This window comes from Rattus norvegicus, chromosome 18 (genome assembly GCF_021556685.1).
Source record: "Rattus norvegicus strain SHRSP/BbbUtx chromosome 18, alternate assembly SHRSP_T2T, whole genome shotgun sequence".
NCBI lineage: Eukaryota > Metazoa > Chordata > Mammalia > Rodentia > Muridae > Rattus > Rattus norvegicus.
In genome coordinates, this window is record NC_141551.1 from 63,043,160 (window position 1) to 63,057,925 (window position 14,766).

The 14,766-nt window shown below is 47.1% G+C and overlaps 1 protein-coding gene and 1 pseudogene across 5 annotated transcripts in view; one reads left to right on the forward strand and one right to left on the reverse strand.

Moving 5' to 3' along the window:
* Positions 1-7,844, forward strand: part of Prelid3a (PRELI domain containing 3A) — a 33,081-nt gene extending 25,237 nt beyond the window's left edge. Inside the window, exons 2-7 of one of the 5 annotated variants that reach the window (XM_087593534.1) lie at positions 1,417-1,585; positions 2,256-2,345; positions 4,061-4,131; positions 4,226-4,328; positions 5,210-5,266; positions 6,368-7,844. In XM_087593534.1, the coding sequence (XP_087449660.1) occupies positions 1,417-1,585; positions 2,256-2,345; positions 4,061-4,131; positions 4,226-4,328; positions 5,210-5,263 (487 nt within the window). In that variant the 3' untranslated portion in view covers positions 5,264-5,266; positions 6,368-7,844. Of the gene's footprint in view, positions 1-1,416; positions 1,586-2,255; positions 2,346-4,060; positions 4,132-4,225; positions 4,501-5,209; positions 5,792-6,342 lie in introns of those variants that run through there. The other 4 variants (NM_001109570.1, XM_087593536.1, XM_087593533.1 and 1 more) reach the window with 4 other exon arrangements.
* Positions 7,845-8,410: 566 nt separating this feature from the next.
* On the reverse strand, positions 8,411-9,418 carry LOC108353173 (heterogeneous nuclear ribonucleoprotein A3 pseudogene; annotated as a pseudogene).
* Positions 9,419-14,766: the final 5,348 nt, after the last annotated feature.

Genomic DNA, 14,766 nt, shown 5'->3' on the forward strand with positions numbered 1-14,766 from the left:
GCTAATGAGCAGCAGCCCCTCCACGAGCAGCTCAGATGCCTACAGCCAGCCGTGCCATTCTCAGCTCCTAATGTACGAGGTTTGCACGCTGGCTGTATAGTACTGTTTTCTTAGCCAGTGGGTGCACTTTGTGCCTAGAATTTGCTGCTTAATTTTATGTTTTGTTTTTCCATACACAGTTTCTCTATGTGGCCTTGGTTGTTTGGAACTTGCTCTATAACCAGGTTACCCTCAAATCCAGATCTCTTCTGTCTGCCTCTGCCTCCCTGCTGGGATGAAGGCTGGGGCTGGGTTTTGTCACCTTAGACATAGCTTTAGGGACAGCTCTCAGCAGGTAACTCCTGTTCAGGGGATCTGATACTCTTTTAGCCTCCATGGGTACCAGATACACATGGGTACACATATAAACATGAGGATAAAACACAACACATCCAGGTGGTGGTGGAGGAGCACACCTTTAATACCAGCACTAAGGAGGCAGAGGCAGGCACATATATCAAGGCCAGCCTGGTCTACAGAGGAAGTTCCAGGACACTTAGGACTACACAAAGAAACCCTGTCTTGAAATCCAAAAATCCAACAACAAAATACAATTTATAACTTACACATATCTACAATAACTTCTGTGGTTATTTTGCTGCAAGTAAACAAGTTGTTTATCTTTGAGTCTGAGTCAGAAAGAGATATGATGGCATGGTGGTGATACACTCCTCTTTGCAAGGGAGACTTCCAGGACAGGTAAGAGGAAGGAAGGGAAGGCTAGCTGACCTGACAGTAGTTCTCAGCAGTGGGGGAAGGCCTATGTTGAACATCTGGAAGGATGGCTCCTTTAACTTTGCTCCATCTCAGGGGTCTGAGGTCTGAGGTTAGGTCCATCCTAACCAAGGGCATTGCTCTGGACAGGAGTAGACTGCTGTCTGAGGCTTTGGCATCTCTGAGAGCAAGAGGTAAATTAGGAGGAAAGTTCTTCACCCTTTAGCTCTAAGCTCTGACTTAGAGAAGTGTGACTCTAAAAGGGATACCTTGGGGAGTTCTTGGGACATCCTTAAGATTCCTTGGTATTCTGCCGGATAGCCAGGCCATCCTAGGTAAGGCCATGAACCCAACGGGAAGTCAGGGGCCATCCTGCATTGAGGACTGCAGCGAGGTGCAAATAGGGAGCTGGTCTCACTGTTGAGAAGTGCCCACAAAAGGTTTCTGCCTCCGTGGACAGGAGGAGGACCTGGACAGGAAAAGCCAGAGATCAACTAAGCTTGATGAACCCGTGTAGCCTCAGTACAGACACCCCTCGCAGCGCCCCTGGACCCCCGGCCAGAAGACACGGGTTTAGACGGCACCCAGGACAGCCTGGCCGGAGTAAACACGGGAACCTGAGCCCCAGGACCACTTCCTATACTGATTGTGTTCTCTTGACAGCCATCCCTGGGACACGGTGATCAAGGCAGCCATGCGGAAGTACCCTAACCCGATGAACCCGTGCGTGGTGGGTGTGGATGTGCTGGAGCGCAGCGTGGATGGCTATGGGCGCCTGCACAGCCTACGCCTGCTCAGCACCGAATGGGGGCTGCCTGGCCTCGTGCGTGCGGTGAGAATTCCCTGCGTGTTCCCTGGGTGGCCGCAGGCACTTACTGTGGTCGGATGCTACAAATGGCTGGGTAGAGTGGGTCTCTGCAGCCCCTCCCCCCTTCTCCTTAGACTGTCCATGGATCCCATTCTGTTGTCTGGGAAGGACTCTAGTCCCCCTGGGTTAGGTGAGCTGGGTGACCTTTCTTCAGTGACACATGTGAAGGCGCAGAATCCCACATTTGCAGTTACACCTTTTACATGTGCGCTTCGGGTAGACACAACTCAGCCTACACTCGCTTTTAGAGCCAAAAAATGGGGGTGGGATGGGGTCGGGTGGAGAGCTGTGAGAATGTAGACCTTCTCTCTACTCCAAGTGCAGGCCCTTGTATAGCCCCAGGGTCTCCTTGGGGCTCCTTTGCCACTCCTGGATTGTGTGTAGGATGTGGAAACCATTCCCGCAGGCCGATTCTTGCCTTCAAAACTGTCGGCAGGGAGCCTCTTTCCTCGGATCTCAGGTTTCCCTGGTTCAAGTTTTGTCGAAACGTTCTCATGTTCTAAACTCTTAGCTCCACTTTCTAATATCTGCTGGGGGATTGATCTCTTTGCCCGTCTTTGAATCCATAGAGGGTTTGTTGTAAGGAAATGCATAACTGGTCCTTAGCATGGTGCTCTACTCTATCGTCTCTTAGATTTTGGGAGCCAACAGGACCTTGACGTACATCAAAGAGCGCTCTGTCGTGGATCCCGCTGCCAGGAAAATGGAGCTGTGTTCCACCAATGTAAGCAGTGGTCTAGGATGAGAAGGTGCTTAATGTTGCTCCCCGATGGTGCGTAACGCCTCCCTGAAACCGTACTTCCAGCTTGCCTTTTGCTCGCTCTGAGCGCACTTGTTTTTAGGAAGTGTATTTTATAAATAATAATAATCGCAATCGTAATCATAAAACAGGGTCTCACCATGTAGCTCCAGCTGGCCTAGCACTTGCTATGAAGACCAGGCTGGCTTGGAACTCACAGATATCCTTCAGATATCCCAGGTATGTGTGTGTGTGTGTGTGTGTGTGTGTGTGTGTGTGTGTGTATTAAAAGAACTAAAAGAAAATATTTAGAAATTTAGAATGTCTCTACCACAAAGATATAAATATTTGAGGAATCAGAAATGTTTATGCTGATTTTTTAAATTTTATTTATTTTGATACAGGGTCTAACTAAGTACGTAGACCAGGCTGACCTGGAACGCCAAGAGATCTTCCTAGTGTGGGATTAGCCACTTCTTACCCTGATTTGAATGTTATGCAATGTGTTCAGTTTTCTTGTATTAATACAAATAGGATGAAGAATGAGACGGAAGTGCACACAATTTTCACAAAGTGTGAACAGTTAGATAAAGCAACAGCCATGATCGAACCCAGTCTGTCCTGAGTCACAGTGGTGGAGTGTGAGGTGGCTGGCACACCACAGCCAGAAGTGATAATCCCGGGGGACAAGAAGGCAGTTGGGTTCAACAGAACTCAGTAGCTGGTATTGGTTCAAACTTTGAGAGTCTGACCCCAGGTAGTTTGAGACATATTTAGCACAGCACAACTTGGTGAGGTTTTCCAGTGGTAATGAACTCAATGCATGACAAAGCTTAAGACGGGACTACATCGGATCTCTTTGTAAAGAACAAGTGACATTGTCCGTAAGGATAGCTTCCTGTGGTCTGACTGAGAAAAACAAGCTCAAGATGAGGAGGAGGAGGATCCTGTGTAGTCAGTGCCACAGACAGCACAAAAGTCACCAGGCTATTAGCTATGTTGGCTCCCAGCCTTCTAGGCAGAAAACAGGTTATGCATCTCTCTCTTTGAAGAGACAACCTGTGTGTTAACGTCGTTCCTGTTTCCCTGGTGCCATTCTCCAGTCTGCATCCTGGGCATTCATTAGCCACACACAAATGGAACGCCGTAGTGCTGTAGCGAGCTCTGCTCACCAGGATAGTCTAGAGGCATTTTTTTTTAGGTAGTTTTTTTTTATTTTTAATTTTTATTACTGTATGTGAGCATGCCACTGAATGCATGTGGAGGTCAGGAGACAGCTTTATGAAGTCAGTTCTCTCCTTTCTTCTTTAAGTGGATTCCAGGAATCAAACTCATGTTGGTAGGCCCATGTGGCAAGCACCTTTATTTGCTGAGCTATCTCACTGGCTCTAGGAAGGTTTTAATAGAAAAGACAAACAGTAAGTTAGTTTGCTGAAGGAAGTAGGACTGACTGGAGACAAGGCTGCTGATGCTTCTGTGCAGATCCCGGCATTTAGAGAGTCCATGAGGGCTGGAAATTTGGCTACTGAGTGGACTCTAGCCTACAGCTGGTGACAGGCTTGGCGATGGATGGGTACCTTGAAGGTAGATCCTGCCTCGGGTGTAGGGAGAGATCTATAATCATCATCAAAAGGAGCCGCCCCGTGGTGTCCCTAAAGCCAGTGGTGTTTTCTTTTAATGTGTGTGTGTTTGTTTTAAAGATCACGCTCACGAATCTGGTGTCAGTGAATGAGAGGTTGGTGTACACGCCTCATCCAGAGAACCCTGAAAAGTGAGTCACCTCATCCTGGGACACACTGAACAACCGGGGTGGGTGGAGCCTCCCTCCTGGGGTTGGTCAGCCACTTACTTCTGCTCTTCTGAAGGACTGTGCTCACTCAAGAAGCCATCATCACTGTGAAGGGGATCAGCCTTGGGAGCTACCTGGAAAGTCTAATGGCCACCACGATATCCTCCAATGCCAAGAAGGTGCACACCTCAGTAGAGGGCCCTGGTATACTCCATGGTTATGTGCCAGGTGAAGTGGGGACGTGTCTGGTCCTTGGGTCCTCCTGAGGACTAGGATCTTTGTAGTTGAGCTTCTCTGGCCATAGAATCCCCCTCCAGCTCTATAGAGATACAGAAGGGCTGGCCAGGTTCTGAGGGGAAAGACATCTGTCCCAGTAAGTATTACTATTGCTTTGAAGTTCATCCTGGTCTCTCTGGTCTCCACACGGCAGTTTGGCTCTGGGAGTTTGGGATGTCTTAGGTCTCTCTCAGATGTGGATTGGCTGTGTTATTCCAAGAGGGTGTTGACCTTGAGATGACCAGCTCAAGCTGGTACATTCTTTAACTCTAGAGAAATTTAGGTATCGGAAACATCCCATTGTGTTTCTGAGCTTGAATAGCTTGCGTATGGGGATTGTTTTAGTTAAGGTTTCTATTGCTTAAAGAGATACAGTGACCATCTCAAGACTTAAAAGGAAAACATTTAATAGGGGCTGGCTTACAGTTCAGAGGATTAGTCCATTGTCATAGTAGGAAGCATGGCATTGTGCTGGCAGACATGGTGCTGGAGAGCAGCCGAGAGCTCTACACTTGCGGTATCTGGAAGAGGCAGTGAGCCCACTAGGCCTGGCTTGACCTTCTGAGACCTCTAAGCCCACCCCTAACAACCCACTTCCTCTAGCAAGGCCATACCTACTCCAACAGGTTACACCTCCTGTTAGTGTCACTCCCTATGGGCCTGTGTGGGCCATGTTTATTCAGACCACCTCATTGTCCATGGTTCAGGGAGATTATTGGTACATTTTACCACAGCAGTTCCCTCCTGCATGTGCAAGAACTGAAGTCCTTCTGTGTTGTTGCAGGGGTGGGCTGCCATTGAGTGGATAATTGAACATTCCGAGAGCGCCATAAGCTAACAGGTCTGCACCCATGCCTGGTGACACAAGGGGCAGTCACAGAAACTTCTTAACCTGGTACAGTTTTAGCTTTTCATTACCTGTGTGCATGGCGTGCATGAGAGATTGCTGCATACTGTCTGTCACAGTGGACAGCTCCACCCTTTTCTTGCCCTTAGTCTGTGCCAAGGCTTCTTTCCAGGAAACACCTAAGCTCTTGCCAGCCGGAGTCTGGGAAGGAAGGCGGTGTAGCAGTTGCTTCCCTGAGGTCTCAGCACCTGGCTGTCTGAACATTCTTCAGGACTGTCATGGCTGTTGAAGAGCCTCTGCGATTAGGTTCACAGTGTTATCAGCAAATTTAATCTGGAGTGTTTCGTCTTGGTAAAATTTGTACTTCTTGAAAAACAATTCATTGTTATTATTTTTATTATGCTGGGGAGTGGACTGAGGACCTCACGCCTGCTAGGCTTGGGTAAGCCCTCTACCTCTGAGCACCAACCCGTTTGTACACGTCTCTATGAAGAATGCTTTGTGCCTGTTCACTCATCACTGTAGTGGCAAAAGCAGCTCCTCACAGATGTTCCTTGGTCTCTTCAGCCCTCAGATCTTTGACACTTAATTGGTTGGCATTTGTCTTATGTCCTCACAGAGAGCATCCTACTTCCCTTTAGGTGAGACCTCCTCACTTCCTGCCTGAATGTCCCTGCTGACAGTGGTGGCTTGCATCCCTCTGTTGCCTCCAGTCATGTTTGCTTCCTCATTTCCCTCAGCCAACAAGCTGTGGGGTTTGAGGTATCTTTAAGATTTTCTTGCTTTTTCCTGTCAACAAAACATGGCAGAGAAGTTTCCCTTGAATCCAAGGCCAAGACCTGCTTTGGGGTCTCTAAGCATCAATCTGAGCTGAGCTTGTGGGAGCTGTGTGCAGGTCTGTGTGTGTGTGTGTGTGTGTGTGTGTGTGTGTGTGTGTGTGTGTAGAGAGAGAGAGAGAGAGAGACAGAGGGAGAGACAGAGAGAGAGACAGAGAGAGAGAGAGAGAGAGCGCGTGAGCGAGCCCTGATGTGATGTCTAAGCTCTGCAGGTTGTTTCTTCATCAACTAGAGCTAACCCACCCCTCTCTTCACTCAGATGTCTCACCAAAAAGAGTCAAAGAAGAAAGGAAAGAAGGAAGTGTGGACAAATAAGACGAGAGGCAAGTGTGGAGTGGCTCCCGCCAAGTCTGGAAGAGGTATCTGCTGGAATCCTCCTTGTCCACGATAACCTCCCAGTGTAGCATCAGGCCAAGGCGCCAGCTCTGCGAGGCTGTTTGTGAGAGGCTCTTTCTCGGGAGTGGCGTGGAGCCCTCGTCTGCTGGGCTCTGCTGTAGGTCCTGTGCTAGGCTGTACTGCCCATGTTGGTTTTAAGCTTTTATTTGCTTCTGGAAGGAGTGTCACTTCTTTGTGCTGGCTCTGGACACTCCACCAAGAGAAGAGCTCCCCTTTCCTCATGCCCTGCAGGCTAAGCTGGGGTAGATCCTGCAAACCTTCTCTAGGGGCCTGGCTGTTGTCCTCTGTTCCTGGTGACCCTATGTCCTTTATAGTGTCCCACTTGCCTCTGGGAAGGAGAATGAGAAATTGCTCTCTAGCCCTCAGGGTCCCCATCATGCACTGCATCCAAAAACAGTTCAGGAGCTCTCTACACAGGCCACTATGAGTTCCAGCAGCAACTGGGATTTTCAAACTCAAAACTGGCCTTGAACTCTGTGTGACTGAAGATGGTCTTGAACTCTTCCTCCTGCTTCCCCATTCCCAAGTCCTGAGATTACAGACTTGGGCCGCAATGCTTGACTCTTTTTGGTTGTTGTTATTGAGACAGATCTTGCTATGTAGGTAGCCCTGGCTGCTCTGAAACTCATGGCATTCCTCCTGCCTCAGCATCTCAAGTGCTGGAATCACAGGTCTGTACCACCATGCTCGTCATGGAATCCTTGTCAAGTTCCAACTGTCTTTTCATCAGGTTCTCCTGACAAGCCTGGTTGTCCCTGAAGGTGGGAATCTCCTGCTAGGTACCAGGAGCTGTCCAGCTAATTCCCTCTCTGTAGCCTGGGCTTCTGGGTCTTGCTGGGGTATGAGTGCTTTTGTGATCTTGTCCTAGACTGAAGCCCCTCCCCCATACCTACATCGCCTTCCTGCCTCAGAGTTTCTGTGTTCCTCATTTTTTTGTGGTCTTTAGTCTGTCAGTGTTTCAGTCAGGGACGTGGGCATGAGGTACTGCCTACTGTATTCTGTTTTGAGACAAGGTCTCATGTAACTCAGTTGGCCTTCAACTCACTATAAATGCGCTGGCTTCCTCCATCTTCTTCCACCTCTTATGAATTACGAGTCTGTCAGGTCTGGCTTCCTACCATCAAGGTTGTTTAAAACACACACACACACACACACACACACACACACACACACACACACACTCCATATTTGTAGTTTTAAAAAGAGGTACTGAATCTGTTGAATAGTATAGACTTCTGCTCTCCCTCTGTTGGTCCACTCACTATTTTTAGACCCCTCTAGAACTTTCCTATGACTATTCCTATGTCTTTTTCTTTCATTAAACCTGGTTCATACTATAACTATTTTTGTGACTGACTCTTTTCTACTTTTAAACAACAGTGTCTTGAAAAGTCCCCTTTGAGAACTCATTGCCAAGAGCCTAGGCCTTAGTTCCTGAGGTCACTGAAGGCTTCTTGCCACAGTCACTGGGTTAGCCACCGTTTGGCTGAAAGGACACCTCCTCTGACCATGGGCAGCACCATTCCCCCCACAGGCAACTGGGGAAAGGCAAAAGCCACCAGAGTGCAGGGTTCTCATTGTTTGCTTGGCACCTCAGACCACACCACTTCTGCAGCCACAATGGACTATACTCTTCTGAACTGTGTCAAACCCATAAGCTGCCTCCTGTCACAGCAGTGAGAAAAGTAGGTAATTCTTGTTTGAAGTTCAATCAAATTAAGGAGTATAGTTGTGTTCAATGTTTGTTCTGTGTAAAGCCATTTGGCTTTATAACTTCTGTTTTAGTTGGAAGTGGATTCCACAACCCTCCTTCCTTTTGGGATTCATCATCATAAGAGTTAATGGTTTATGATCTAGTGTTATAAGAGGTTAGACCTTAATTTTTTCCATTTGTCTCTGTTTTACTTTAAAACCTTCTGCTACCATATCCACCACTTCCACCTCCAGATCCATAGCCACCATAGGGACTGCCTGAGCTTCTGCCATCAAAACTACCCCCTTCATGGGACCATAATTAGACTGTCTCTGTCCACTATAATTTCCAAAGTCATTATAGTTCCCACCACCACCATAGTTACCTCCACCAAACTTTCCTCCTCCATTGTAACCATAATGTCCTCCACCATCACCATATCCACCACCTTGGTTTCCACATCCTGGTCCACCACCTCCATAACCTCCTCTACTACTGTAACTAGAACCAGCACCATAGTTGCCAGCATCAACTCCAAATCAATGATATCCACCATTGCCACCTCCATAACTGCCTCTGCTGCCACCACCTCCACCACCATAGCCTCCTCCTCCACCAAAGTTTCCTCTATGACCCATAACGTTGCCAGGTCCACCTCCGTGACCTCTCTGTGATGGAGCAGACTGCATCTCCTGTTTAGAAAGGGCCTTTCTCACTTCACAATTATGCCCATTAATAGTGTGGTGTTTCTGAACAACAATTTTATCAACTGTGTCCTGATCTTCAAAAGTTACAAAAGCAAATCCTCTCTCTTTCCACTCTGCCTGTCTTCCATAACTTCTATGGTTTCAATCTTGCCATACTTTTCAAAGTAGTCTCTCAGATTATATTCTTCTCTATCCTCTCTAATACCACCAACAAAAATTTTCTTCACCATTAAATGGGCAACAGGCTTTACAGAATCCTCTCTAGAAACAGCTCTTTGGTTCCACCACACGTCCATCAACCTTGTGTGGCTGAGCACACATTGCAGCATCCACCTCTTCCACATAAGAGTAGGTCACAAAACCAAAGCCTCTGGAATGTTGTGTTTGAGGATCTCTCATTACCACAGTCTGTAAGTGTGCCCCATTTCTCAAAATGTTCTCTTAAGCTATCACCTGTGCTTTCAAAGCTCAACCACCAATAAACGGCTTCCTCACTGCTCTGGCTCCTTTGCATCCGCCCCCAACCCCAACCCCACCTCTACTCCAGCCTACTGAGGCTGGAGTCAGGCTGGGGGGCGGGTGGTTTTACCTCCATTTTGAGACCGGGCATGCCTCTTCCAACTCGAGTTCAGTATGGGACCGAGAGCTAGACCTTAATTTTAAGTTAAGAAAACAGACACAAGTCAGCTCAAAAAAATACAGTATCACATCAGCCTCACACATCCCACTCCACAGCTAGTCAGTGCTCAAGTACCTGGAAGAAACATCTCAAAGGACAGCCTCATATTCCAGTATGTTCCACTGAAGGATCCCATAAACCCCCAAAGTAACAAAACCCACAGAAAAAACACAAACTAGGAGCCTAACAGGCAAAACCCAGAATATAGTGTGTGAGGAAGCCCCACTCGTCTCTAGGAAGTGCCACAGTGGGGCGGTCTTGGCAGGGTTGAGAGCCTGTGGAGCCAGGCCTTTGTGCACTCAGAAATGTGGGCTGCAGCCGTGAGAGTGCATGAGACTACGCAGGGGACGGAGGCTTGAGTTGGGCTTACTGCCAGGGTGCTGTCCCTGTCTGCTGTCACACTAGGGAAGGTGTGCCAGGAAGCCAGTGGCCTCACTGCTTGCCACTATGCCGGACTGTTTTCCACACGTGCTGGGGATCTGAGTTAGGCCCTCATGCTTGTGTGCTAAGCACTTTACTGTCTGAGCTGTCTTTGTAGTCACCAAACTGCTGTTTTAAAGATTTACTTTTATTTATGGATATGTCACAAGAGTGCAGACGCCTGAGGAAGCAGGCGGATTGGTGGGGGGTAGGTCTTCCTGGAGCTGGAACCAGAGGCAGTTGTGAGCTGCTTGAGTGGGTGCTAGGAATGGAGCGTTGGTCCTCTGGAAGAGCTCGACTGCTGTCATCTCTCCCATCACTCACGAGAGAAGTCTTTATGGGACTTGGTGTTACAACAGTCCCATGCTCAAGCCCAAGACAACCATGAAGTTGCTTTTATCTAGTGCTTTCCTGCCTAGTGATTCTTCTTGGGCACGAGAGCTGGCTAATGTTGGATGGAGCTCCTTGATCTAGAAACTAACTTCCCTTTCTAGAAACCCGTAAGAGAAGGCACTCAGAAATCCTTGGAGGGCACTCCCTTGCCAGAAACTTGTAAGAGAGGGCAATCCTTTAGTTACTTTGGAATTGAAGGCTGTTTCCCTGAGACTCATGTGCAACTCTGACACACTTTATAATGGAGGGGATCGACAGCTTTTCCTTCAGGACCCTTGATGGCTACCCCTTCCAGTGAAACTCATCTTGGCTTGCCCTCCTCCTTTGGTGCCTCATGGCTGCCTGAGTCCATGTGCTATAACTTGTCCTTATAAATTCTTCTAAAGACAATTTGTTTCAGCTTTTTTTTTTCATGAAATGACAATGTTTTTAATTTTAAGACTTTCTCAATGATAAAATACCTAAGTCTGGGATGGAGAGATGGCTCAGTGGTTAAGAGTACTGACTGCTCTTCCAGAGGTCATGAGTTCAAATCCCAGCAACCACATGGTGGCTCACAACCATCTGTAACAAGATCCGATGCTCTCTTCTGGTGTGTCTGAAGACAGTGACAGTGTACATGTCATATATAAAATGAATAAATAAAATCTTTGAAAAAAATACCTAATTCTATACATTACATAAATACTATTACAGTGTGTTGTTTAAGGGATAATGACAAGAAAGCTTCTAGGTTCTATCATCAGATAGTATTGGCAAGTAAGGAGTGTGTTAAGCATCTGAAGTGGCTGCCACTCTTGAGGAGAGCCACACAGTGCTAGACCAGCATTCAAGGGAAGATAGTGTTCCCTCTCAGAAGCTGGGCTTCTGGAACCCAGGAAAGAGGCTTAGCAGGCTTCTTTGTAGAGAATCACTGGCATTCATTTTCAAAGTTTCTCTACCTATTTGGTTTAGGGATCAAAATTCTATCTATAGGACTGGAAATGTGGCCCAGCTCTTAAAGAGCAGGAGGATCCCAGTGTCTAGCACCTACATGGTGGCTCATAACTACCTGTAACTCCAGTTCCAGGGATCTGATACCCTCTTCTGGTTCTTAGCCATCAGGCAAACATATAGTACCAGATATACATTCAGACAAACATTTATACACATAAAATACAAATCTTTACACATATGCATGCACGTGCACACATAGTGTCTGATTACCTCTCTGTGCCAGTGGGTTTTAGCTTCTGAAGAGGTCTTTCAACTCAACTCATATTCAGGTGGCCTGAGTGTTGATATGGAAGTTTGCTAACTTTTTTTTTTTTTTTTGGTTCTTTTTTTTTTTTTTTTGGAGCTGGGGACCGAACCCAGGGCCTTGCGCTTCCTAGGTAAGCGCTCTACCACTGAGCTAAATCCCCAGCCGGAAGTTTGCTAACTCTTTTCTCTGCCATTTTCTCTCCAACTTATGGGCTTCCTTAGGGCTGAGCCTACCAAACACTTTTTCTTTGGTGTGCTCTCGCTGAGCCACAATTCTAGGCTCGAAACATTTGTTAGAACTTTGGTATCCCTAGGATTTGAAACTGGATTGTGCTGGGAATTTGAGGTAGCCAGGCATCATCTGGTCTTTACAGTGATCTGAGAAAACTCAGTTGGCCTGTGCCTGCTGAACATGCAAGAAACAAGGACATGGAGACATACTCCAAAGGGCTGTGAGCATCAGAGCAGAGTGAGGGGCTCCCAGGCTATGGGGCTGCTGGTGCTGAGGAAGCTGTAGTGACAGAGCTTGCACAGTGGGCGAGGGTACTCTTTCTTTGTGTTAACTTTGAAGTCATTAGTAAGAAGGGTCAACTGTGACACCATCCAGTAGTAATCAGCACTTCCCAGAATCCATGTAGGTCTCCATCCTGCTCTTTCACATTCTGTGCTACTTGCTGGTAAGAGCACACAGGCAGACAAGCTTACTGCTGGGATAGTTTTGCTATTTTCAGAGGGTTATGGAAAATAATCTCTCAACTCCAGGCTATCTGGCAGAGACATGGACGCCCACAGTGCCCAGTTTTCTAAGGGCCCCACTGTGTTCGGTCATTGTAAATAAAACCAATTTTTCTCCCACCAGACAGCTTTCCTCTCTTGATATACAGTTATATTTCCATCAACATAAAACTCCTACTAAGACACTTTCTCCTGAGGTTCCTGCGCAGCCATTTGGACAAGAAAGCCTCCCTAGGAAGACCTTAGATCCATCTGCTTCATATTCTCACTGTCTCATTCTGCACCAATCTGTCACTTCCATGATGGTCCCAGGAGGCTGTGCCTCATGACCTCTCCTGAGCTGTCTGTCTGCATGTATATGGGCTGCTGCACTCAGCCATGTAAGGCAGGCAGTGCCTGTGGTGCCGTGACTCAGTCTGCCATATGGTAAGGTCACTGAGGAGCCCAGAAGGCCCATAGCGCACTTAGCTGTGCAAGCAGCCACGTTGGAAGCAGAGTTGCAGCCCAGTGCAGCCTTCAGATGAAGATAGGTCCATTGTCGTCTCTAATGTCACTCTGCATGTAAGTACAGTAGGTCCTCCCTTTCACAACGATCCAGTCACTCTAAGTTTTCCCTCAAATAATACTATCCTGACTAGGAAGCCTCTTTTAGGGAGATTTAACTCCATTCGTTTATTTATTGTACTCTTTTCTGATGAAGAAAGATCTCTGAAATCTAAGCTGAGGTCCTGGCACAGGTGGTGATGTGGCTGGCAGATGGCCCTTGCTCTCCCTCTGAGCTGCCTTGCCTCCACGTGCCATTGTTCTGTGCTACAGCTGGCAGTTCACTGCACATGTGAGCAGACTCTGTGAGGATGCATCCCAGACCCATCATCAGGTGAACTACTTTGCACACAGAGCTGTGCCTCGTGATGCCCACCTGTGATCCTAACACTTGGGCGGGAGAAGAAGAAAGTCAGGAATTCAAGGCAGCCTGGGCTACATGAGGTCCATCTCAACCAACAGCCTCTCACTCTTCTCTCTAGGCTTACTTTTCATTCTACTGCACCTTTCTGCAGGAGCACCTCATCCTATCCCACCTCCATCCATGCCCTGCAGACATGCTGTGGACCCCAGTTCCCCCTGGCACCCAGTGCCCCCTTCAGCCTTTCCTCTTGGTCCATTTCCATTTTTTGTGGCATCTGCAGATGAGAAAGTACTCTGTACCAAGGATCCCAGAACCACCAGACATGCTTAGGATTCAGGGTGGGCAACAGCAATCAAAGATCAGAACAGGGGTTGGGGATTTAGCTCAGTGGTAGAGCGCTTGCCTAGCAAGCGCAAGGCCCTGGGTTCAGTCCCCAGCTCTGGAAAAAAAAAAAAAAAAAAAGATCAGAACAAAGACAAGACCAACAAACACCTCGAATATACGAATAGTCAAGCAAATGTCTCTTCCAGCAGTGGGAAACACTGAAGCAGGCTGAGACAAGACTCAGCTGAAGCACAAGACCTTTGAAATAGCTATTATGAACATGTCCAGGGACCTTAGAGAGAGTATGACTAGCATCTAAGTGAAAGAACATGGGGACAAACAATTGAGTCAAAGAAAACCTGAACTAAAGTAAAACTGGAAATGAGAAGCTTAGAATATAAAACAAGCTTAGAATATCTAGACAAGGAAGAGAAATCTCAAGTTTTGAAGATAGGAAGATAAATGGCCAGATGGTGGTGGCATATACATTTAATCCCAGCACCCAGGAGGCAGAGGCAGGTAGACCTCTGAGTTCAAGACCAGCCTGGTTTACAAAGCAAGTTCCTGGACATCCAGGGACACAGAGAAACCTTGTCTCAAAAATCAAACAAACAAACCACACACACACACACACACACACACACACACACACACACACACACACACACAGAGGATAATTCAATGTGGTGATTTCAATAGATATGGCCCCATAGATGCATGCATTTGGATGGTTAGTTCATATGGAGTGGTATTATAGAAGGCGAGGCCTTGTTAGAGTAGGTGTGGCTTTGTTTTGACCCACTATGATCAAAGGTAGGCTTGATGTCTTAGAAGACCAAGTCTAGATAGTGTGTCTCAGTCAGTTTGGCTGCCTGTAAATCAAGATGCAGAACTCTTAGCTCCTCTAGCACCATGTCTACCTGGAAGCTATTATGCTTCCTGCCTCGAAGATAGTGGACTAAAACTCTGAATTGTAAGCCAGCCCCAATTAAATGTTTTACTTTATAAGAGTTGCCATGGTCATGGTGTCTTTTCACAGTAATAAAATTCTAACTAAGACACTCAGTCAAAGAAAAAAAAATCCAATCATAAAACAATTAGAAAATCTGGGACATTATGAGAAGATTAAACCTATGAGTAATAGAGATAGAGAAAGGAGAAA